At 52.3% G+C, this 22,443-nt stretch overlaps 1 protein-coding gene across 1 annotated transcript in view; it reads left to right on the forward strand.

Annotated features, from left to right (window-relative positions):
• The first annotated feature begins 4,409 nt into the window (after positions 1 to 4,409).
• The window catches only part of NPC1 (NPC intracellular cholesterol transporter 1), a 38,473-nt gene continuing 20,439 nt past the window's right edge, over positions 4,410 to 22,443 (forward strand). The window contains exons 1-7 of the mRNA XM_081096693.1: positions 4,410 to 4,587; positions 13,678 to 13,800; positions 14,944 to 15,050; positions 17,225 to 17,400; positions 19,974 to 20,141; positions 20,679 to 20,928; positions 21,987 to 22,060. Of these exons, the coding sequence (XP_080952819.1) occupies positions 4,534 to 4,587; positions 13,678 to 13,800; positions 14,944 to 15,050; positions 17,225 to 17,400; positions 19,974 to 20,141; positions 20,679 to 20,928; positions 21,987 to 22,060 (952 nt within the window). The 5' untranslated portion in view covers positions 4,410 to 4,533. The remainder of the gene's footprint in view (positions 4,588 to 13,677; positions 13,801 to 14,943; positions 15,051 to 17,224; positions 17,401 to 19,973; positions 20,142 to 20,678; positions 20,929 to 21,986; positions 22,061 to 22,443) is intronic.

A 22,443-nucleotide genomic window follows, 5' to 3' on the forward strand; every position in this document is an offset into this window, starting at 1 on the left:
GATGTCAGTGCAGGGAACTGTTTGACAGCCGAGCCCCCAGGTGCCAGCCGACAGCCGACCTCGTAGGCAAGAATCTCTAAGGAGAGCAGCCCCAGGTCTGCTGTCAACTCTTCTCCACACACGAGATTTCACGGTGCACACGGTGCCAGAAACTGGTAGGAAATGGGGAAGACAGGGTTCAGGGACACACAGAGAGAGGAGTTTGGGACAAGTTGAAGAATGTGTGAAAACAGATTCCAGGCGGCAGTTGTCAACAGCAACTGACGTTTAGAACTAGATTGCTGCTGATCTTTGCAGAGTGATGGGATGAAAGAGGGACTCTGGTTCGAGAAAGACTGAGGAGGAACTTTGAAGCAAAAAAGGAAGTTAGCAGAAACAACGTGAAATGGACAGGAGGGGGGATGGGACTGCCTCCTTCCTATATGAAATGGACAGCAGGCGTGGCTCAGTGATTGAGGGCCGACCTATGAGCCAGGAGATCACAGTTCAATTCCCACTCAGGGCACATGTCCAGGTTGTAGGCTCCATGCCCAGTGTGGAGCGTGCAGGAGGCAGCTGATGGATGATTCTCTCTCATCATTGATGTTTCTCTCTCTCCCTCTCCCTCTCCCTTTCTCTCTGAAATCAATAAAAAAAATGTATTTTTAAATGTGGTCTGGAAATAATTGTCGCTGTGACGGGGAGAACTGCATTTGTGAAGCCGCCCCAAGCACTTCCTAGGCATCGCTGGCAGCTGGCAGCGGCCGAATGCTCGCTCACAAGAAAGGAAGCCCTTTGTGCCACATCATGAAGATGCGAGGTCTGTGTGGTGCGACGGAGGCGGGCCTGTGAGTTCATGTTCTTGAACAGTGGTTCTCAACCTTGGCTGCACATTAGAATCACCTGGGAATCTTTTTAAAATCCTGATTTCTGGGCCTCATCCTCCGGAAATTCTGTTTCTTTGTTACTAATGTTGTGGCCCCACCCCATCACAAAGAAACAGAATTTTCTGTTAACAAACAGAAATTAATTAACAAAATTAATTTCACTGGCAGCCAGAGAAATCTCCCCGGCTGAGCCACCAAACACCAGCAGGACAAACGCATTTTCTAGCTCTCGGACTTCGAGACTCCACATCATCTATGTATTTGTGGAAAGGCAATACTTTAAGATGATTTTAAACGATGTCATGTTTTAATAATTGAAGGACGTTATTAAAGACCTCCGGTTCCCTCGTCAGCTTCATCAGAAAGAGTGACTTCTCCCATCTTTGGCTCTTCCCTCCCTCACGTGGGCTTAAGCCTCTTGTTTTTCAGGAGGGAATGCTGTTCTTCCCCTTCCCGAAGTCGGACTGGCAAAGAGCCTTAGGGAGGAAATGGTCAGATTACAAGAGGGGGGCCCTCTTTGAGGAAAGGTGAGACCCAAACCACCCCCGGCAAAGGACACCGTGTCCCTGACGGAATCCTCCAGGGGAGGGAACAGCATTGTGAAACGCCGACCGCCGTTCGGAGTCATCCGGATGCTGTGGCATCGTCTCTGCGAGAAAGTCCCCACCACCAGGGACTGGATTAGTCACCAAGTCGTGTGCCCTTACGAGGGCAAAAGACATGTCACCGTACGTTTGACCAACAATGGCCCACTTCTGAGTCAGAACCACTGGCGCTAAGTCATGAGTTGTAGCTATTTCCAGTGAAGAGGCCAGTGAACTTGGGCTTGCTTCAGTGTGGAGTTTTAAACGTCTATTTCAGCCCTGGCCAGTGCTCTCAGTGGTTAGAGCGTCAGCCCTAGCACAGAAGGTTCATTTCCCCATCAGGGGCATGACCTGGGTTGCAGGTTCAATCCTGGTCCGGGCGCGTGCAGGAGACAACCAATAGATGTGTCTTTCTCACATTGATGTTTCTCTCTCTCTCTCTCTCTCTCATCTCACCTCCCCTCCCTCCCTCCCTTCCACTCTCTCTAAAAATCAATGGGAAACATATCCTTGGGCAAGGATGAACAAAAAAAAATTAGTAATAAAGCATATTGCTAGATGCAAAAAAGCAAACTGAAAAATGTATACTGTATGCCTCTACCTGTTTAAAAGTCCATATATTATATTTAATTAATGTTTTCAAAAACAGAATTTTTCTGGAGGGAGTTTTTGCACATTTATAAAGATGCATATGTCTAATAATTTCATTTTCCCTCGTTCTGTCCTTAGTTATTATACAAACATTGTTGAATTGTGTATATAATCATAGTGGCATTATTATTTAAACAAGCAAGCAAAAAGTCTCTCTTAGGATCTCAACCATGTGAAAACCATTTTCATAGAAGGAGAAATACACCACAGTGTGACACATTATCCATAACGGTGGAATTATAGATGATTTTTCTATTCTTGTCTCCCAATTTTTGTGTATTTTCAAAGTTTCTACCATAGGCATTCATGGGTTACTTTGTTATGGGGCGTTGGGGGGCGCGGGGGGGTGTAACTTAGGAATAAGAGAGTTTATTTAAAAAATATACCCTAGGCTTTTGAGCATTGTTGAAGTTGTAGGAAAGACTGACCAGAAAAAGCATCTGTATATATGGTAACAGATCTGTTTCTGTTTTCAGACTGGTGGAATTATCAGAATTCCTGCCCATCCAGAAATGTGTCTGGAGCTTGAAATCTCCTTTACTCGCATCAGTGAATTTGTAAGGGGTTTAGCTGTTGTTTCCATAAGGACTTTGCTGAACTTGGGAGGCTAACTAGCCCTGCAGGTCCGGGGAATACAGTGCAGCTGCAGCTTGGAGTGTGTGCCCTGGGACCACCCGGAGGCCTTCCCCAGAGCTGCCCATGCAGCTGTCCAGGGTGGAGCCCATGCATTTGCATTTCAAACCAGTTCCCAGATAATATGCTGATGCTGCAGGGTCAGTGACATCCTTTGAGCACATCTGCATAAAGCAAACTGCTGTGTCATCAGAGGAAGCCCACGGGGAGTGGAGGTCAGTGGAAGGGTTAGGGCTGCCGTCCAGAGGAAACCCTGCAGTTGCCGTGCCCAGCCAGCCGGGCTCGGACACCTGGACATGTCCGTGCTGAGGAGGTGGGGAGGAAGGCAGTCACTGATGACCCCTGAGTGCGGTCGGAGGGAATGGCGCTCTTCAGTGCTGCAGACGGGTGTTTAGTCTCTTCATTGTGAATCAGAGCCCACCGTGGGGAAAGGAGAGCCTTACCTCCATTTCTGTAACTTCAAAATGGAAATGACTGCTGCTGATGAGTGATCTCAACAACTGACACCTGAGGGGCAATGTCACCAGAAATGCATGGGATAAACGTAAGTGCACGTCCAAAAAGGCGGTGATATATAATAATAAGAGGCACGGTAACAAAACAAAACAAAACAAAACAAGGACGCTTCTTCATCTCTGTCTCTCTGGAATGCACCTAGAACTCAGAAAGGGCCGCTGGCCCCACCCGCCCGGGGACGGGGTTTGGGTTCTTGGCCTCGCTCGGCTCCGCCAGCAGAGGGTGCGGTTCCAGCGCCTCCCGGGACGGGGGCTGAGCTGACCGGGTGACTCAGGGGCCTCGCCCCGCGCCCGCCCTCGCGCCCGGGCCCACAACGCCCTCCCCGGTGACCGATGACCGCACGCCCCGGCCACTGCGCCGCGCCTCCGGGTGCGCGGGCCGCGCCCAGGCCGGACCCCTTTCGGGGACTGGGTTCGGAGCAGAGCTTGCTCGGACCTAGAGTCAGCACGTGTTCCGCCGGAGCGGTGGGGGCCGTACCAGGAAAAAGCGTCGCCAGGACCTCCCGTTTGCTAACACCGCCTCGCCCGCCATCTTCAACCAAAGAAAAGGACAAAAAGGGGAGGCATGGATTTAAAGCGCGAAAACCACACACTGTTGCTACAACCCCAGAAACACTCTCCCGGCGGACTCCAGAAGCTAGCGCCCAGCCCAGGCAGAGCTTCTCAGTGGTTAGAGACCGCCCCACACGCCCTGGTCGGGGCGCGCACAGGAGTCAGCCGATGGATGCATAAATAAGTGGAACAAATCGGGTTCCTCTCTCCCTCTAAAATCAATCAACAAAAAAGTAAATTAAAAAGAAAAGCCCAGAAGTTGACCTGACGTAGTCTGGAAGGCCCTGGCCCCACTCCGCCCCCCGCGGGACCGGGCAGACAGGTGCGGAGCTGGGACTCCCGGAGGCCGCTGCGGCCGGGTCTGGTCCTCACCTCTCCTGGCTGTGACCCCGCCCGCCCAGCTAGGCCCCGCCCCCTCCATAACCCCTCCCTCCCAGCGAGGCCCCGCCCCCAAAATCCTCGCCCGTTCGGCTAGACCACGCCCCTATGACCACGCCCCCTCCATAACCCCGCCCCAGAGCGTCCTCCTGGCCAAGCAGCTGCGGCCCCGCCCGGAAGGGGGCGGGTCTCACGACGCCTCTTCCTTCCTAACCTGCGCGCGCAGCCCCGGCGCTGGGTCCTGCTTGACAGGTTCTTTCTGTGTCCGCGGAGCCGGGACTGGGTTCTGAGGGAGCCGGACCAAGTCGAGCCGAGCCTGGCCCAGCGGAACCTCCGCAGCCCGCAGCCCGCGACATGAGTGCGCGCGGCCTGGCCCTGGGCCTCCTGCTGCTGCTGTGCCCGGCGCAGGTGAGCGGCCGGGAACCGGGGCTGCGGCGGCGCGGCGGGGCCGAGAGTCCAGGAGGGCGGCGGGCCCTGGGGAACCACCCCCGGCCGCGTCCCGGCCCCGAGGTGGAGGAGGGCGGCTCTGGGACCACGGTTCGGCCTGTTTGGCGCCGTTCCGCTGTGGCCACCCCCGTTCTGGGTGGAGGACGTGGGGCAGGGGCGGGAGGGGAGGCGGGGGCGGGAGGGTCCTGTGTAGCCTGACTGCCTTCCTCGTGCCGCCGCGTGCGTTCCCGCTCTGGCCCGTTGTTTAGAGGCTCCTACCCGTGTGTGCCCTTCTCCCCAAAGAGGAAGGCGCGAGGAGGGGAAGGAAGGTTGGCGCGAGGGAGGGGAGGCGGGTGAGCTCGTCGAGCACCGGCTGGAACAGCTGCGCGTGTCTGACAGGAGTCAGCTCGGTCTCCTGAAGGGTGCAAGGTGCTTCTTACCAACTCTTTTCGCGTCTTTGGAAGCTGAGTCCCAGGGGCTGTCAACTCCGCTGGTGGCAGGACCCGGTGTCCCCAGGACCCCGGGGGACTCGGTGGCCCCAGGACCCAGGGGTCCCAGGGTGGGCTGGTTCCCCTGGGTCAGGCCGCCTGGGCAGCAGTGCCTCCTGCCGTGTGTGTATCTAAGTTTTCCTCTTTGGAAACCGGGGCGCGGTGGGGGAGTCCAAGGATCAGTGCTGGTTAAACCTGACCAGGGTGAAGAGGGACCTGGGATCCTGTGCCCGCCTGCCTGCAGGGGGTGGCAGTGGGGTGATGAGTCGCTGGGCAGGCAGACCAGGAAACCACTCCTTCGCTTCTGTGCAGCCCTGGGGAGGGGATCGGGGACGCCACCCAGTCAGGGTCCCGAGCCAGAGGGGCGGTGGCTCCCGCCTGGGTGTGTGTATGGGGGTCCCAGCCGTGTGGGCGTGGGTGTGGGCGCCCGTCGGGAGAAGGGGGAGAGCGGGTACCGCTCACCAGCACTGGCTTTGGGCACATTCCTATTTCTTTCTTTTTTTAAAATAAATATTTTATTGATTTTTTACAGAGAGGAAGGGAGAGGGATAGAGAGTCAGAAACATCGATGAGAGAGAAACATTGATCAGCTGCCTCCTGCACACCCCCTACTGGGGATGTGCCTGCAACCAAGGTGCATGCCCTTGATCAGAATCGAACCCGGGACCCTTCAGTCCGCAGGCCAGGCCGACGCTCTATCCACTGAGCCAAACCGGTCAGGGCGCATTCCTCTTTCAAGCCTCAGTTTTTTTCTGAAGATACACAATAAACACCTCAGAGGATTACTCGCGTTATTAGGTATGATATATGGAGAGACCCCATTGCTTTAGTGAAAACTCCAGAGATAGCAATGATGTGCCTTAAAGAAAGTGCAGCTGTCCAACTTCCCCGGCTTAGTCAGGACCTCGGGGCTTCCCAGGGCCCAGCAGCTTTCACTGAACGGTGAGACCCCTTTGCCTGGAGGCGGAACCCCGGCTGCTGGCCAGAGGCCCTCCTAGGACTTTGGGGGTAGGTCAGAGGTTGGTCACGAGTCTCAAGTCCCTTGCAAAATGCCTGGGAGCCCGGGACAGGTCTGTAAAGCTTAACTGGAAAAACTCCTATTGTGATTTCATGAGTCAACTCACTGAGTCTGCGAGGCTCGCAGAACCTGAGCAGGTGGGGTGGGCGGGCGGCTGTCTTCAGGATTCTGACCTCTGCCAGCAGCGCGTCTGGGTTCCGTCTGAGCACTCATAACGTTCCGTCACAGCGGGACAGGCTGGCTGTCCTCTGATGGCCTCCAATACATTTTGGAGGGATTTTCCTTCATTTTAAATTTTTACAGATGATGAAATAACATTACTAGACTGAATGGTTTTTAAAAATCCTTGTAGTCATCCAAATAATGTGTACAGTTTTGAGAAATAGGTTGAGTGTGTGTCTCTATAGATATTATATACATTTATCCTGACTCTATTTTTATAAGCTTTTTCTTGAGGAACAGGGAGCAAAGTGAGGCCTGGGTAGGAATGAAGCCATTAGAACGGCTTTTCCTGAGCTGGGGCATGGTTGGCGTTTTTGGCCGAGAGCCTTGAAGAGTCACCACCTGAGGATGGCGAGAATGTGGGTGATCTTTCCCAGTCTCTGCCCGGCTGCTGCTGTGATCGCTACGCTCCGAACATCCGCGCTCAGGGAAAGTAGGTTTCCCTTGGGCCAGTGGGCAGCAAGGAAAGGCTCGCTGAATAGGCCTTTGTGCTCGCAGTGTTTGTCATGCCACCAGGACAAAGGGCCCCTCTGCTTGTGGAGACAGCGTGTCCTCGCGCTCCGGGCAGCCCTGCCTCCTAAAGGGGAGGCTTCTCGGGAGTCTTAAGGGTGACACCTTCCCTCCTGCGGGAGCCTGGGTCAGAGCATGTCTCACCTGACCTCAGTGCCCCTGTCCCCCTCACACCACAGCTCTCTCCAGCCAAACAAACGACTTGCAGTCAAACCCCGTCTGTCTTCCAGGCCAGTTCAAATGCCCCATCGTCCCGACCTTGGCTCCCCTGCGCCCCCAGCTAGCTTGCCTTCCCTGGGAAGCTCTACGTCTTTGTGTAAACTCGCAGCGGCATTTCTGCCCAGCAAACGACTGTGAATTAAAAAGACGTGGGTGTGGGTCTGGCCTCCGCCTCTTCCCAGGAGTGCTCTTGGGCCAGCAGTGATCCCCGAGCCTCCGTTCCCTCCTCTGTCCAATCAGATGAACAGCTATCCCCACTGTTCAGGTGCGTGTGGAAGAGAGGACTAGTGTTGGAATTGAACGAGTGGGTCGGACACTTGTGCGTTTCTCAATCACCAGATCATCAGGCTCTCGTGGGCTCAGGTGAGAGGGTGGGGCGGGGGAGGGGTTCCGAGGCTGGCGGAGAAATGGCCCGGATTTGCACATGGTGTCTTTGTTCTCCATAATCAGTCACCAGCGGTGGCCATGCAGGTTTTCTGATGTTTGGACTGTGCCTCTTATTTTCAGTCTTTGGAATGTTTGCTTTGGCTAGAAAACGTTAAAGAACAAACAAAACCCTCGCTGATGCAAGTGTGCTGTTGGGGAATTTCAGAGTGAAACTTTAAAATGTGTCCTTTATCTTATGACTTCCCCTCAGGCCACAGAGGAACTCAAATTACCGTCTTGCACTAATTTTATAAATGAAAAGTGTTTGCTGTGGACACAGTGTAGGAAACAAAAGTAGATGCAACGAGTAAACGTGTAAACGAGGCAGAGGGCAGTCCACACTGAAGTGCTGTGTGATGTCAGCAGCTTCTATGCGTCTTATTCATAGTTGACGGGAAGAAGAGTAAATATGGTGTAAAAATCACAATGCAAAGTGTGCTTAGTAAAAGCAGGGAGAGAACTCCTAGGAGCCCATGCGTTAGCTGACCTTTGCAGGGTCACTCACCAGGTGGGCAAGAGGAAAACGGGAGGAAATAGCGGGGGAGGTTACCGAGTTGTTACTAAAACCTGTGCACTTGAAAAGGGTGGACTTCATGGTATCTGAATGACCTCAGTGAACCACTGGAAAATAACATCCCAGTTGACAAGAAACTGAAGGAAAAAGAGCCATCTGATTTTTGCCCAGCGCTCCCATGGCTGGGCTCGTCGATCTGGTTGATCTGCAGAACACCTTTAAGGTCAGTGCGATGCTGTGTTGCAGATGTGGAGAGTAGGGCTCAACTTTGTCCCCAGGCCACATCCCTAGTGGATGGCAGGCTGGGGCTTGGGCCTCTGCCCTTTGGCTCCTGTGTGCTATTCGGGTTCAGAACGGTGGGGGGTTATTTACAGTTAGCGAGCTAAGTTGAACGTGTGTTCAGCAAATGTTCCGTGTGGCCAGTAAGGCCCTGGCTTTAGTGTGGTTTCTCCAAGAGCTGGTGATAAGTCAGGGATGGATTAGCCCACCGGCCTGACCATGGCTCTGGTGCCACACTGTGAATGTCCCATCGGAGAAAAGCCTGCAGACAGGGTGCACCCCATCCACTCCCACAGTTTCATGTTAGTCTTTTGACTTGGGTTGTTTCTCAGACCATGGGTGCTGGCGCTCAGCAGTGCCTAATGGTATTATTAGGGGTATGATCCTGGGTGAGTCACTTACAGAAACTGCCCACTACTTTATCCACACAGTGAAGATAGCTGAGTCCATCTAAGGACAGATGTGTGACTTACACACCCATCTACCGGTGAGCCCGGTGCTCACACAAACCACTCCTTGTTTTGTGGATGTGTTCACCCCAAGTTGCTGTAAAACAGAGTTCCAGAGATTTCCCTCAATAGAGTTCAGACCAGACAAGCCTCCACGCCAGTGTCCTGCCGTATGTGTGTGGTCCCCTCGCTGGGGCGGGGGCGTCTCTAGGTTCTGCCTTGAGCTCTACCCGTCAGGACAGGGCAGAGGGAGGGACCCAGCCCTGCGCTGCACCTGCCTGAGGTGGAGGAGTCACCTGCACTGAGAAAGTGAGCCCTGAGCTGACGGCTGCTTAGCGCTGGACTGAAAAAGATGTAAATGGCACTCAAGTGGCCACGTGTATGTAGGAAGAGGGACACGTGTAGGATTGTAGCGATGGGACAGCCCATCGCTGGCCGGCACATTGTCCAAATCTCATCATACACCTTATGTACAAACTGACTGGAGTTGTGAACGGTCCAGCAGCTGGGGGTGGGATGGGAATAGGATGGAGCAGGCTAACTTGGTGCTCAAACCTCCATTCTCAGCACTGGTTTCCTCACTGATGAGCCATGTGGCCTCAGAGACTCTCTGAGCCTTAATTTCCTTACCTGTGAAATGCTACAGTACTGCTCCATGGCGGGGGGCGGGGGAGGGGGGGAGGGGGGGAGGCAGGCTCTGAAAAATAAACGAGAAAGAAATCACGTAACCTGGTTGACGTTTGGTAACCGTTTGAATATGAGTTACTTAATACTTTATTCATTGGGATTTTTAAAAGATATATTTTTATTAATTTCAGAGACGACGGAAGAGGGAGAGAGAGATAGAAACATCAAGGATGAGAATTTTGGATCAGCTGCCTCCTGCACTCCCCACACTGGGGATCAAGCCCACAACCCAGGCAAGTGCCCTGACTGTGAATCGAACCGTGACCTCCTGTTCTTAGGTGGACGCTCAACCACTGAGCCATGCCAGCGGGGGGGGGGGGGGGGGGGGGAGGCAGGATTCCCTAAGGGCAGCCTGGAGACAAGGTCCCGTTGCTGGTGTTCAGAGCTCCTCCATGTGATGAGATGCTTTCCTGCAGCTTCTTACTGGAGTCCTTTTAGCAAGTTGCTGTAGTTCTGACATTTTTTTAGCCTTTCCTAAACTATTCTTATTATTTTTAAATATGTTTTTGTTGATTTCTTTTCTTTTTTTTTTTTTTTTTTTTTTTGAGAAAGAGGAAGGGAGAGAGAGATAGAAACATCAGTGATGAGAGAGAATGATGGCTTCCTCCTGCACGCCCTCTACTGGGGATCGAGCCCCCAACCAGAACTGAGCTCCCGTTGGATCGCGTGCCCTTTGGCTCTGGCGGACCTCGAACATTGGTGTGCTTTTCCCTACTGGGCACAGTCCTTCCTCCCGAGTGGATGTATTCACTGACCTGGCATCAGCACCAGGTGCTCCATATCCTGGTAAAGGCGGACACCTTGCTCCTGTTATCAGGTGCTTGCTGAGGAAGGCATGCGGGCCTGTGTGTGAGCCCTGGGTGCGCCCTGTCCCTCTATCTTGTCAGCATGTGCTGCCCTGACATCCAGGGATTGTAGGTGCATCTGTCCTCTTTGTTGACAATGTCCTGACTGCCCTCTGTGCTCTGGCGATTTGGAGACTGAAAATTGAATCGCTCAGATGCCAGCTGGGTCCTTGACGGGATACAGAGAAGAGGGTGGCCTCAGAGCGGCGAGAGGAGTGAGAGATCTGGCTTGAGAACCAGCCAGGTTGGGGTAGGGTCTGGCCTGCCGTTTCTGAGGTGGGTCACTTTACCCGTGTGGTCCTCCGTCTCGTCTCTGTAAAGGGTGGTGTTTTCGTGCCAGCTTCACAGACCTGAGGTTCAGGGAGCTGGTGAAGGCACTCAGCAAGTGACGGGTGCTGGACTGTGCCCGGTGGGTCAGGAGGTGAAGGTGGAAAGTGGCGGTGATGGGGAGCAGGGGTGTGGAGTGCAGGGACGGGGCCGGAGGGGCATGAACTGGGAAGGATGGGGAAGGACGGGTGGGAGGGGAGCAGATGGTAGGTTCTGGGCAGCAGAAAACCTGCGGCTGTGGCTCAGGAAGCGCCAAGTGGCAGCGGCACCTCCGAGACATTGCCCAGGTCTGGGTGGAAGGTGCCATGAGGGCAAAGAATGGCAACGGGCTCGGCAGGGGAGGAGTCTGGGAGGAAGAGGCACAGGAGGCTGCACCAGGGAGCTTCCTGGGAGGTCGGGAAGATGCCCTGGCTTTAGGCCCTGAGGAGCAGAGACTGGTGATGGGGGGGCTTCGGAGGAAGGTTAGCTTCCTTTTGAGCACCTGGGGTGGCTGGGCAGGTAGGTGGAAGTGGGATAGGGTGAGGGGTGGTTTGACGGACGGAGAATGAAATTGGAGCAGCATTCATAGGCAGGCGCAGGCGAAGGGGCCAAGAGAGATGGGGTTGAAAATGTGGAAGAGAAGGCGGTCGGTTGGTGGAGGAAGCGCAGGAACACCACCCATCGGGGCCGGGGAGATGGAGGGCAGCCTCCCCCCTTTAGCTGGAGGTGAGAACAGGACGGTGAAGGTAGAGAGAGGTTTGAGAAGGGGCCGCCCTGAGCCCAGGGCAGCAGTGTGACACGTGTGTGCGCTTTGCACAAGGTGGGGAGTGGGAAGGAGTGTAATGTTAGAATGAGGACCTTAATTATACAATAGATTATATTTTATTAAGACTGTTTCCTGAAACAACGATGTCCTGGTTTGAATCCTGATTCTGCCACTCTTGGACAAGTTACTTAGCCCACTGTGCATCGTCTCTTCATCTGTAAAATGGGTATAATAACAGCTCCTCCCTCATCAGCTCATTGTGAGATTCCTTAGTTCATACATGAAGAGCAGTTCAAACCGTGACTGGCTTGTAAAGGGCTTGTAAGTACTTTGGGCCCCACTGACTTAGGGCTGCCTGAGGCAGAATGACTTTGGAAGCAAACCCAAGGACGTTGAGTCCAGCCCAGTGTTGTGTCCCTGGGCCCAAAGGAGCCTGGTGTTTTATTTTCTCCGGAGCCTCTTTGCAGAGGTCCCACACGGCTGGGAGACACTAGGAATAATTCATTGGTTTGTACCGTGCTTTCAGTTCACCAAGCACTTCCATGTGTATTCCCTCCTGGATCTTCACACCAGCCCTGTGAGGTGAGCGGTGGTGTGACCACATTCACGGGCAGGAATGCGCGGCTCCAAGGGATTCGGCACCTGCTGCAGCTCGATTGGCCTTAACAAGCCGTGCCCTGAGCACCCCGCCCTCCCCTCCCCGTCCCCGCCCCCCAGATGGTGAACACTCTGTCTAGAGATAAGTGATGTCGATTAGGAAGCGTGATCTTTGTGACAGGAGCACACAGCACTGGGTCATCGTTATTTCCTGCTGAGTGTGGAGAAGGGGAAGTGGGCGCCAGACGCCCTCCTGCTAGTCATGCCCGAGTCACGGCTGTGGTTTGTTGGCTGGATTTCTGCCTCTCCAATGGGTGACCTGCCAGAGGCCACCCCCCTTGCCCCCACCCTCCCCACCCCCCCACCCCCGGGCCCAGACTTGCTTGCCATGTTGGGCTGTTGAGAATGCTGTGAGGTCCAGGGTGGGTTTCTTCTGTTTAAATGGCATGTCAATATCAGCATCGCCTGTCCCGTCCCATCCCGTCCTCGTTGGTCAGTTTTTTTGCCTTTTCAAACTTCAGTAGATGGACAATGACCTTTCAGTTGGAACCCAGAGTCTTGGAAAGAACAATACTTTCCCTAGAATTGGAAATAACTGTGATTCTTTTTGCCTAAAAATGCGATGGAATTTTGTAGCATCTTGCCAGAGGTTTGGTATGTGGTGTTTTCGAATAGTTGGCACGCCCTCATTTGTATCATTTGTATCATGAGTCGAGATAAGGATGTTCTAAAATACCCGAATGAATTCAGAGTCAGATCATATCGGCCCCTCTGGCTCCCCCACATATGTTCCCCAGCCTCCTGCTTGGTTTTTCTTTCATGTTTCCAGGTCTTCAGGGTCTGGTGTGGGATTGGTATCTCAACGCTGAGGACCACAGCACAGACTGCCGGCCCTTTGGGGTGTGTGGGTCCTGTGCCGCGGCCCCAGGAGAAGGCGCAGCGGCCTGGGTGCAGGTTGTTTAAGATGGCTGTCCCTCCAGGCGTTTGGGAGCCCGGTCGGATGTCCTCCGTTTCCCCAGGGACAGGGGACAGCTCGCTTGTGCAAGCCCGCGGCCCCGGTGGCTGGCAGGGCCGGTGGCAGCTGACCCGGTGACTCACACGGCACCTCCTCCCTCCTGAGTTCCTGCAGCCTCGTGACTCTCACATGAGGGACATGAGTGGCTCTTGAGAAATCTCCACGGGAGAGGCTGTGCGTTTTTCTTTTAAGATCGATGAGGTGACTTTCCCTAAAATGAGCACATTGCTTACCGTCTCCTGACCTTAGGACAAGGTGTGTGTTGCTGCTGCTTCTTACTGAGGGCTTATTGGTGTTGGTGGTTCTGTTCTCCCTGTGAGTCATGAGGGGCTGCTGTTAATTCTCCGAAGCAGAGAGGGGCTGTTCTCCCATTGCTTAGCTCTCCTCGTTCCTTACTCAGCCGTGCAGACACAGTGCCTCAGTCATCACATGCTGCCTGTCCTCGCGTGGATTTGTAGCAATTCTTAGTAATAAACTACAGCTTTCCCTTATGAACCGGTGAACTGGCAGGAATAGGAATCGTGCAGATAGGTCGTTTCTGTTACCTCCTTCACTGCCGTGCCTGACCAGGTTTTGGGGGTGGCATTTGCTTTACTGAATTTTTTCAGGATGTTGACCTCGCAGTGCCTCCTGCTGTCACCCCTTCCCAGGTGACAGTGGGAGTTCTGTGTGGGAGCTGTGGGGTGCTTCCTGCTGCTGAGGCCCCGGGGAACCGTTTGTTGATTCCACAGGTGTTTCCGCAGTCCTGCGTCTGGTATGGAGAGTGTGGGATTGCTTCCGGAGACAAGAGGTACAACTGCGAGTATTCCGGGCTCCCGCGGGCACTGCCAAAGGACGGGTATGACTTAGTGCAGGTAAGCCCGTCCTCTGGGCGCTGGGAACATGGATTCGAATCAGAGAGCCTCTGTGATCATGTCTGAGATACAGTGGGGCCTTGACTTACGAGTTTAATTCGTTCCGTGACGGAGCTCGTAACTCAAGTTACTCCTTTGTCAAATCACTGTGACGTTCGCTGCGCCAACTAGCAGTGGGGTATCTGAAGCTGGCTCGTACGTAACCCGAATTTTAGCTCGCAACTCAAAGCAAAAAATCGGCCGAGAGATGGCTCGTATCTCGAAAAAACTCATTAGTCAAGACACTCGTAAGTCAAGGCCCCACTGTACTACTGTGCGCGGGGGTTGAGGGGAAACACCTGCAGGGTTAACTCTGACCCGAAACCACTAGGCAGAGGAGATAAGACGACTCCAGGGGTGGGTTTTCGGGGCTGACTTCACGTCTTTCCCATGAAGTTTCTCATTGCAGGTCATTGTTGGGGACTGACCCTGGTGTCTCAGAGGTGCTCTTTGCACCTTCTTCCAAATGGGCTGGAAGTTAGCTTCGCCTGGTTCTGGATTTCAGGGCCTGAGTGGACGAGGCAGCCACGGGGCTGTGGCTTCTTTGTCCTCCGTTCATTTAGTGGTTCCTTGGTCTTCCTCTGAGAGCCTGTGGCCTTGGCTGCTACCAGCATTCTGTTTTCTGTCGTCTCCTTCACCATCCCTGGTACACAAAGGTGTTAGGAAGAATTGGGAAAATCAAGGTGAAAGACTAGTTTAGAGGCGTAAGCATCTAAAATCAACTTGACAGGGTAGCAGGTGTTGGAGATGTTGCTCCTTCATCCAAATAGTTAAAGGCATTGACCTACCCTGGAGTGGCTCCCGGATACGCAGTGAATAGCATTCTGGTCCAACGTAAATGAAAAAGCACAGGAGAGGTAAGCTGATTGGTCAAGGGAGGAGAGTGAGCTTCCACATAAGAAAAAAGTTGAACTGTCCCTACTTTTGTGAATCCTTAGCTTTGAACTAGCGCATTGATGGCCTTTAAAAGAATTCTGCAAGGCCTTTGCCAAGAGGGTCTGCGCCTTGTGCACGGGAAAGGGTGGATAACGCTGCTTGTTTCCCTGGTGATGTCTGTCTGTGTTGGACTGCGCTGACCTGATTTCCACGCTTTCTCCCCCAAAGGAACTCTGTCCGGGGCTCTTCTTCGGCAACGTCAGCCTCTGCTGTGATGTGCAGCAGCTCCGGACCCTGAAAGACAACCTGCAGCTGCCTCTCCAGTTTCTGTCCAGGTAGGTCGGCCGCCAGGCAAGCAGGAGAAGACGGTGTTAGGTCTGCAGGTCTTCGCATAAGGCCCTTTCCTTCAACGTCATTTCTTTATAATGTCGCCGAGATGCGTAGGAGCTGAGCTCTTGTGTCTGTCAGTCACGCTGTGGTGACATTGGTTTATTGTATGTGGTTTCCCTCAGAGCCATTGAGCCTGACGAAGGCGCTGAGCAGGGCCTCCTGCACTTCTTAGCCGGCACATTCCCGTTCCTTTAAGGTTTTGTTTTATTCTGAGAAAGCAATCTTAAGACTTCCAGGAACAATGAATACTTTCTGATAAAGTAGTAATGATCAGACTTACTTTTCTCCTAGTTACTTACAGCCAGAGTTATACTTGGTTTTCCTCCGAGCTGTCTTCACCCCAAAGGGCCTCTGCACTGTGACTAACCAGGTCCTTCCACACGGAGCTCTGCCCCCAGGGGTTCTGCTCAGGTCTCTGACCCACACCTTCATGTGGAGTCTCTCGTCGCCCCCCTTCACCTCCCCGGGTTTGCACATGGTTCTCTTCCGGGGGTGATGTGATGTGCTTGAGGCCAGGCCTCCCGAGAGCTGGCCTTGACTGTTAACAGGATTGTTCTGGCGTAGCCGGCTGGTTTTGTCAGAGTCCGTTTGCTGTCAGTCTGTGCTCTATGACCAGGGCAGTGAGAGGGTTACGTGAGAGATGTTCTTGTCTAAGCAACGCAGCACTCTCACATGTACAGAAGGACAAGCGGACGTGGTCTTGTCACAAGGCCGATGGGAAGGACGTATGACGTGGGGATGCTGCTCTGTGCAGAGATCTGCAGGCAACGGGCCCACGTCGGCGTCCACCGAGGAATTTCTGCTCCTTCCCAGAAGTTTAAGTTGCTGGTAAAGAGGGGAAACAATCCCTCAATTGTCCTTCCAGGACGACGCACAATTTAATGACAGATGGAAAGTTAAGATCTGATTGGGCGGCATGTCCTGTGGTGCCGATGGAGCCAGCCTGGAGCCACCGCTCGGCAATCTTGTTTCTTTAGCACCGCCTAGGGAAGGCATTACGATGTCAGAGGTAACCGCATTGTCTCCATGTTGTCAGCGGTGCCAACGCTTTATCCACAGTGGAAACAATGAGAAGTCGCTCTGTGGAATGCCAGGCAGCTGTCAGATCGAGGACTGTGGAGATTAAATGCGTAGCTGGGCGGGAGTTTGTAATTCGTGGAGAGTGACAAAACTGCACCGAAAGTGGTTTTATAAATGGTGCCGGTGTCCTTCCCGTTGTTGTCATGGTAACGCACAAGACTCGTGAGGGTCAGGGTGTGTGGCCCTGTCTTCACTGCACCAGGGGCTGTGAGGCTCAAACACGTCCCGAGTGTCGCCCTCGGATCGGAGCCGTTGTGACTGGTTGTGCTGCAGGTCCAATGAAGCAGTCGTTTTGCAGAGAGCTGTGAGCCAGAGAGGAGAGAGTGCTTTTGCCACAAAACTCCACCTCAGGAGCTTAACCTTCGAGCCTGAGGCCCGCAGGCAGCTGTGGTTTTGCTCCTCCGACCACCAGGGCTGCTCTCTCCTCAGGCCACAGGGAGTGCTCCTGAGTGAGGGAGGCCTGTGTTAGCCGGGGCTGGGGAGAGCCCTTCAGTGGGCCGTAAACTCATCACTGTCATCATGAGGCGTTTAAGTCCCTTTAGCTTCAAGTCATGGAAAACATTTCTCTAAATTAGAAAGTGCAGAATTCAGAGACGCATTTTGCTGTTTGACATTACATCTGGACAACATAGATGTAGTAATAAGGGCCGTGTTTAGAGAGGTGTCTTTATTTTAACACGAGGGTTTACCAGCCGTGGGCATACGGCCCGCGGGCCGGATCCGGCCCGTTTGAAATGAATAAACTATTGAAAAAAAAGACCGTACCCTTTTATGTAATGATGTTTACTTTGAATTTATATTAGTTCACACAAACACTCCATCCATGCTTTTGTTCCGGCCCTCCGGTCCAGTTTAAGAACCCATTGTGGCCCTCGAGTCAAAAAGTTTGCCCACCCCTGGTTTAGGCTTATTTATAGTGGCTGGGTGTAATGTGTCTTCATGATAATAAAATTTAAATATGCTTTTCCTATTTTAAATCATCGTTTTGTTAGTCCTGTTATCTGTGACATCATACAAAGTATGATTACTTTTTCTCTAGATGTCCATCCTGTTTTTATAACCTGATGAACTTGTTTTGTGAGCTGACATGTAGCCCTCGACAAAGCCAGTTTCTGAACGTTACAGAAACCGAAGAGTATGTGGACCCTGTTACCCACGAGAATAAAACCAACGTGAAGGAGCTACAGTACTATGTCGGAGAGAGTTTTGCCAATGGTAAGTACACTTTCAATTATTCCTCTTATACAATTGGTATCCGGCTGTGGATCAGGTTGTTCCTTTTCGCTGTCCTGTCAACTGTGTGAAAGTGACAATGTTTGTTTCATTGGCCGTGAATGCAGGTTGTTGCTGCTTGTATCCGAACCCTATAAAACCCTATAAATCTCCTGAAAGAGGAGATTTGCTTTAACTACTTCCTAACTATATGCTTCCACATGGGAATTCTGAGTATGTGCAAGTTTCCTTCTGTACATTTTAGAAACAGTGGAACTGTGGTTCTGTTGGACATGAATTGTGTAACTCCATGAATTACTGCAAGACTGAGGAGTGGGGTGGAGAGTAGTTGGCAGAGAGGACATTTTGGCTGTGAAGAAACAGATTGCCAGAAGGGAAAGGAAGCAGGTATAGCAATCCAGGGAGAGGGACCCCAACAAGTAGAAATAATAGGACAGTCTGAAAAGACCATATGATGTTTGTTGAAAATCACTGAAATAAAGGAATTTTTTAAAAATATGTTTTTATTGATTTGAAAGAGAGTGGAAGGGAGAGGGAGAGAGAAACACTGATTGGTTACTTCCCACCAGCACCCAACTGGGGATTGAACTGGCAACCGGGACATGTACTCTGACCGGGAATCGAACCAGCAGCCTTTTGGTGCATGGGACAACGCTTATCCATCTGAGCCACACTGGCTAGGGCGGAGATGAAAGAATTTTGAAAGAATAAGATTCTAGAGAAAGAGAATGAAAGATTAGAAATAGAACCACCTGGACCTATTAATGAGAAATAGTCATTTAAATTGCTAAAAGATAAGCAGCAGATCAGACACAGCTAAATCATGTGCCCAAGAATGACCTATAAAGTAAGAGAGTAAGAATTTGACAGAGTTGTTGATTAGAAGAGCAACATACAACTTTAACTGTAATGGCCAATTAAAAACATAACAAAAAATTAATAGATAAAAGTCCCACTCACAGAAGCAACAGAAAGTAAGATGCCAAAAGATGTGACATAAAAGACAGTCTGCTGGACAGAGAGAGGTCATTCTGAACCATGCATGTGGAAATCGATCCATGTAACAGGAGTGCTGCTACTGATTAAGGAAAGTGGCTAGTTGATAGATGAAGCGAGAGAATTGATTCTCTATTCATCTAGTTTCTATTTTTGCTCATTATACTAAAAAATATTTAGACTAAAAATGCTAACCTTGGAAGTTTTTAGAAACAAAAAATCAGAGACACTAATGCTAATTAAGAGAATGGATAATATATGGGAGCATAGTCATAGTCAATAATGGAATACTTAAAACTGTTCAAATATCTGAGAGTTAGGGCATTCACATGAATGACTCTTTAAAACAGAGGTCCTCAAACTTTTTAAACAGGGGCCAGTTCACTGTCCCTCAGACATTCCACACATGCGCACTGCAGGCCGGGACGAGTCGGCTGCTAAGCAGGACAGGCAGCGGCGTCAAAAACACTCGGTGGGCCAGATAAATGTTTTCGGCGGCCACATGTGGCCCGCAGGTCGTAGTTTGAGGACCCCTGCTTTAAAATGTTGACTAAAATGTTATAGAATATACATGTTAATATGTTGTTTATATTAAACAATGCTATATATTCATGAATATGACATAAAAGTGTGTGCATGCACAGGAAAGATAAGCATCAAATTCAGGATGTGGTTGCCTTAAGGACGGAGGATGGTCACAGGGAGGGAGTCAGAGCCTCAGTTGTGTCTTTAGTCTTTTTTTTTTTTTTTTAATGTTGAGGCAAATGTAAAGTAGTGAGATAGCTATAGTGGGGTGGTGAGTAAATGGGAATTGTATCCTCCATGTTTTCTGTATGCTTGAAATATTCACTAAAATAAAAACCTGAAAACCACGTGGCAGGCTGGAAGATGTGACGGAATTACCCAGAGAACAGCAGAGGCTTGCACAGATGATTACAGAAGTGGCACATGGGGTAAAGTTTGGAGCTCTGACAAAAGACAAGAGAGAGAGAGTTGGGGAGACAGTGAGCAAAAGGAAAACGGCTGAGGACTGTCCAGAGTGGATGAGAGAGGAACCCCCAGACTTAGGGAAAGGAAAGAAAAATGTAAGCCAGACAAATTAGAAAGAAACAAAATACACAGATGGCAGGTGTGGTCCTGTACACGTGCAGTGCATACTCTGCCCGTGAAGTACGAAAACAGTCCTATTACAGTGTAGTTTCCTGCCGCAGGAGGTTTCTGGAGCCAGCTTTGTTGACTGAGGGGCACTAAGCTCTTAGCTGTCCATCCTCAGCCTCAGCCGCTCCTCCGTGCAGGAGGGAGGGTGCCTCTGGGCAGCGTGGGCTCCCGGGAGGACTGGCTTCCTGCCTGTCGTGTGTGAGACTGGACTCTGGCCAAGTCGGTGTGATGAGCTGGGTCAGGGGTGGTCTCCGGTGCCGCCCTTGTGCACTGTGGCTGCTCCGTCCTGCCTTCTGCCCACGGTGCACATGCACGTGCACTCCAGGTCACACACGGAGGCCTTTGTGGTCTCGCCCTGTGACGGCAGTGGCATTTCCGCCTTCCTCCCTTTCCCCTGCTAGCCATGTACAACGCCTGCAGGGACGTGGAGGCGCCCTCGAGCAACGACAAGGCCCTGGGGCTCCTGTGTGGGAAGGAGGCCGCAGCCTGCAACGCCACCAACTGGATCGAGTACATGTTCAACAAGGACAACGGCCAGGCCCCCTTCACCATCACTCCCGTCTTCTCAGGTGGGCGCGCGCTCAGCGTGGCGCAGTCAGCGTGTTAGCGCCCAGGAGCCTTCAGTGCAGCAGGAGCGTGAGCCAGGCGGCAGCCTGGGTGCCCCTCCCCTGAGCGGGAGAGGGGGCGGGCACTTGTCCTGCCCTGGTCACAGGGGTCTGGGAGGGGGGTGGAGGAGGAGGAAGACTTGCCTTCAGGTGTTGCTGCGTGATTGAAAGGGTTACCTGGGCTTTTATTTAAAAAATAAAAGGCCAGATCCTTGCAGAAGCCCGGTCAGGAGTTCTGCGCTGTGTCAGCCTCGCTGCTCAGTGGGAACCAGGCCTTGGAAGGTGAGGCGCTCAAATCTCAGCGACAAAACCGTCTGTGCTCAGTTACCACAGCAGCTTAAAATTTTACGGGACTCAGCGGCAGCACAGAATCTGGTCAGACAGAAACCTCCAGTCGTGCTATAGAGCTCAGTGAGCTTATCATTGGGTTTCAGTGTGTTTAACGCAAGCTCTGTAGTGTTTTTAAATTGAGACTTTCACTCAACACCGTCCTCGCTGCAGACCTCCCGGCCCACGGCATGGAGCCGATGAACAACGCCACCAAGGGCTGTGCCGAGCCCGTGGACGAGGTCACCGGGCCCTGCAGCTGCCAGGACTGCTCGGCCGTGTGCGGCCCCCGACCCCAGCCGCCGCCCCCTCCCGTCCCCTGGAGAATCTGGGGCCTGGACGCCATGTACATCGTCATGTGCGCCACCTACATGGCGTTTCTGCTCATGTTTTTTGGAGCCATTTTTGCCGTGTGGTGCTATAGGTAAGCCGTTTGTTTGTCCTTCCGAGTAAGAGCACATGACCCACGGTGCACTTGCAGCTCAGGCGGCAGACCTTGGGCACTTAGACAGGAAACAGTTCTCTGCACTAAAACCATCCTGTGGATGCTTATGTCTGGCAGCAGGAAACAATCAGGGCCTGTGCAGACACTGGGACATTAGAAGCTGGTCTCACTGATTCATTTAAAAGGATGTGTGAATTAGCACCGTGCAGAGACCACCCATTAGAAAGTCTTCGGAACCTAATCTGATGCAAATTTATTTAAATGCAATACTATACTATAGTCCCTTTAGATATTTGCATCTTGATTTAGGACAGTTTATTTTATTTAACTTTTTATTTTAAAATAATTTTAGACTTAGGAAAAAGGTACGAAGATGTGCTGTGTGTGTGTTGTGTGTGTGTGTGGTCTTAATTCATACTTTATCCTTTACCCAGTTTCCCCTAATGTTGCAATTACATAACCCATCGTTTATAATTACCAAAGCCACTGAAATGACAGTGGTATAATCTTAGCTAAGCTACGGACGATATGAAAACCTGCCTGTTTCCCTTGTGGGACCCCACACTGCATCCCTTTTGTGTTTCCTTGGTCTCCTCTAGCCGGTGACAGGTAGTGCCTTAGTCTTTCCCTTTTATGACTTTGGCACTTTGGATGAGTCCTGGTCGGTTGTTTGTGGAATGTCCCTCGATTCAGCTTTACCGCTACTTCCTCTTGGTTGGGTGAGGCTGTGGGTTTTGCCCAGGAACCTCACAGCCCTGCTGTGGCACCTTTCTCAGCATGTCCTGCTGGGGGCACGTGATGTCAGCGAGTCCCCTTTCTGGGCGCTCCCCGTGAGCCCTGGGCTCTCCACTGTGGAGTTACTGTTTCTCTCTGTAGTTGATCAGTGTCTTGGGGGAGAGACATGGACGCTGTGCGAGCACTCTGGGAACTTAGGGGGAAGAGGGCCATGGGATGAGGAAGGAAGCTTTGAGCGGGAATGTCAGAGACCTCCTTGTGTTGAAACCCCCTGATACTACTTACGTGCTTTCACTTTTCAGAAAACGGTACTTGGTCTCCGAGTACACCCCCATTGATAGCAGCATAGCTTTCCCGATTAGTGTCAGCGACACAGGTAGGCCCCTTGTACTTGAATGAAAGGGTGGGTGGCGTTGGCGTGGGTGTTTATGCGCCTGTGGGGACAGACTGCTCCGGCCAAGGACAGCTCCGAGCAGGACAGACAGGCCCTGCCATGTCACTCCGGGCTAGTGGGGCGGCAGGTCGGAGCCAAGTAATTACCAGCAGCCATGGGTGACGGTGGGCAGGGACCATGGGCGGGGACAGAGCTGGGTGCTGACCAGGGCTGAGGCGGGAGCAGCAGGGCAGGTTACGGAGCTGCTGAGCTCAGCGTGCCAGAGAGCTGGCCTTTCAGAGGCGGGTGCCTGAGCATCGTCCTCCTGGGGTGGGCCTGGCGGTCATGGTGGGCAGGCGGGAAGGGTGGCCTCCAGGGCAGGTAGG

This window comes from Myotis nattereri (genome assembly GCF_964212035.1).
Source record: "Myotis nattereri genome assembly, chromosome: 8".
NCBI classification, from domain to species: Eukaryota; Metazoa; Chordata; class Mammalia; order Chiroptera; family Vespertilionidae; genus Myotis; species Myotis nattereri.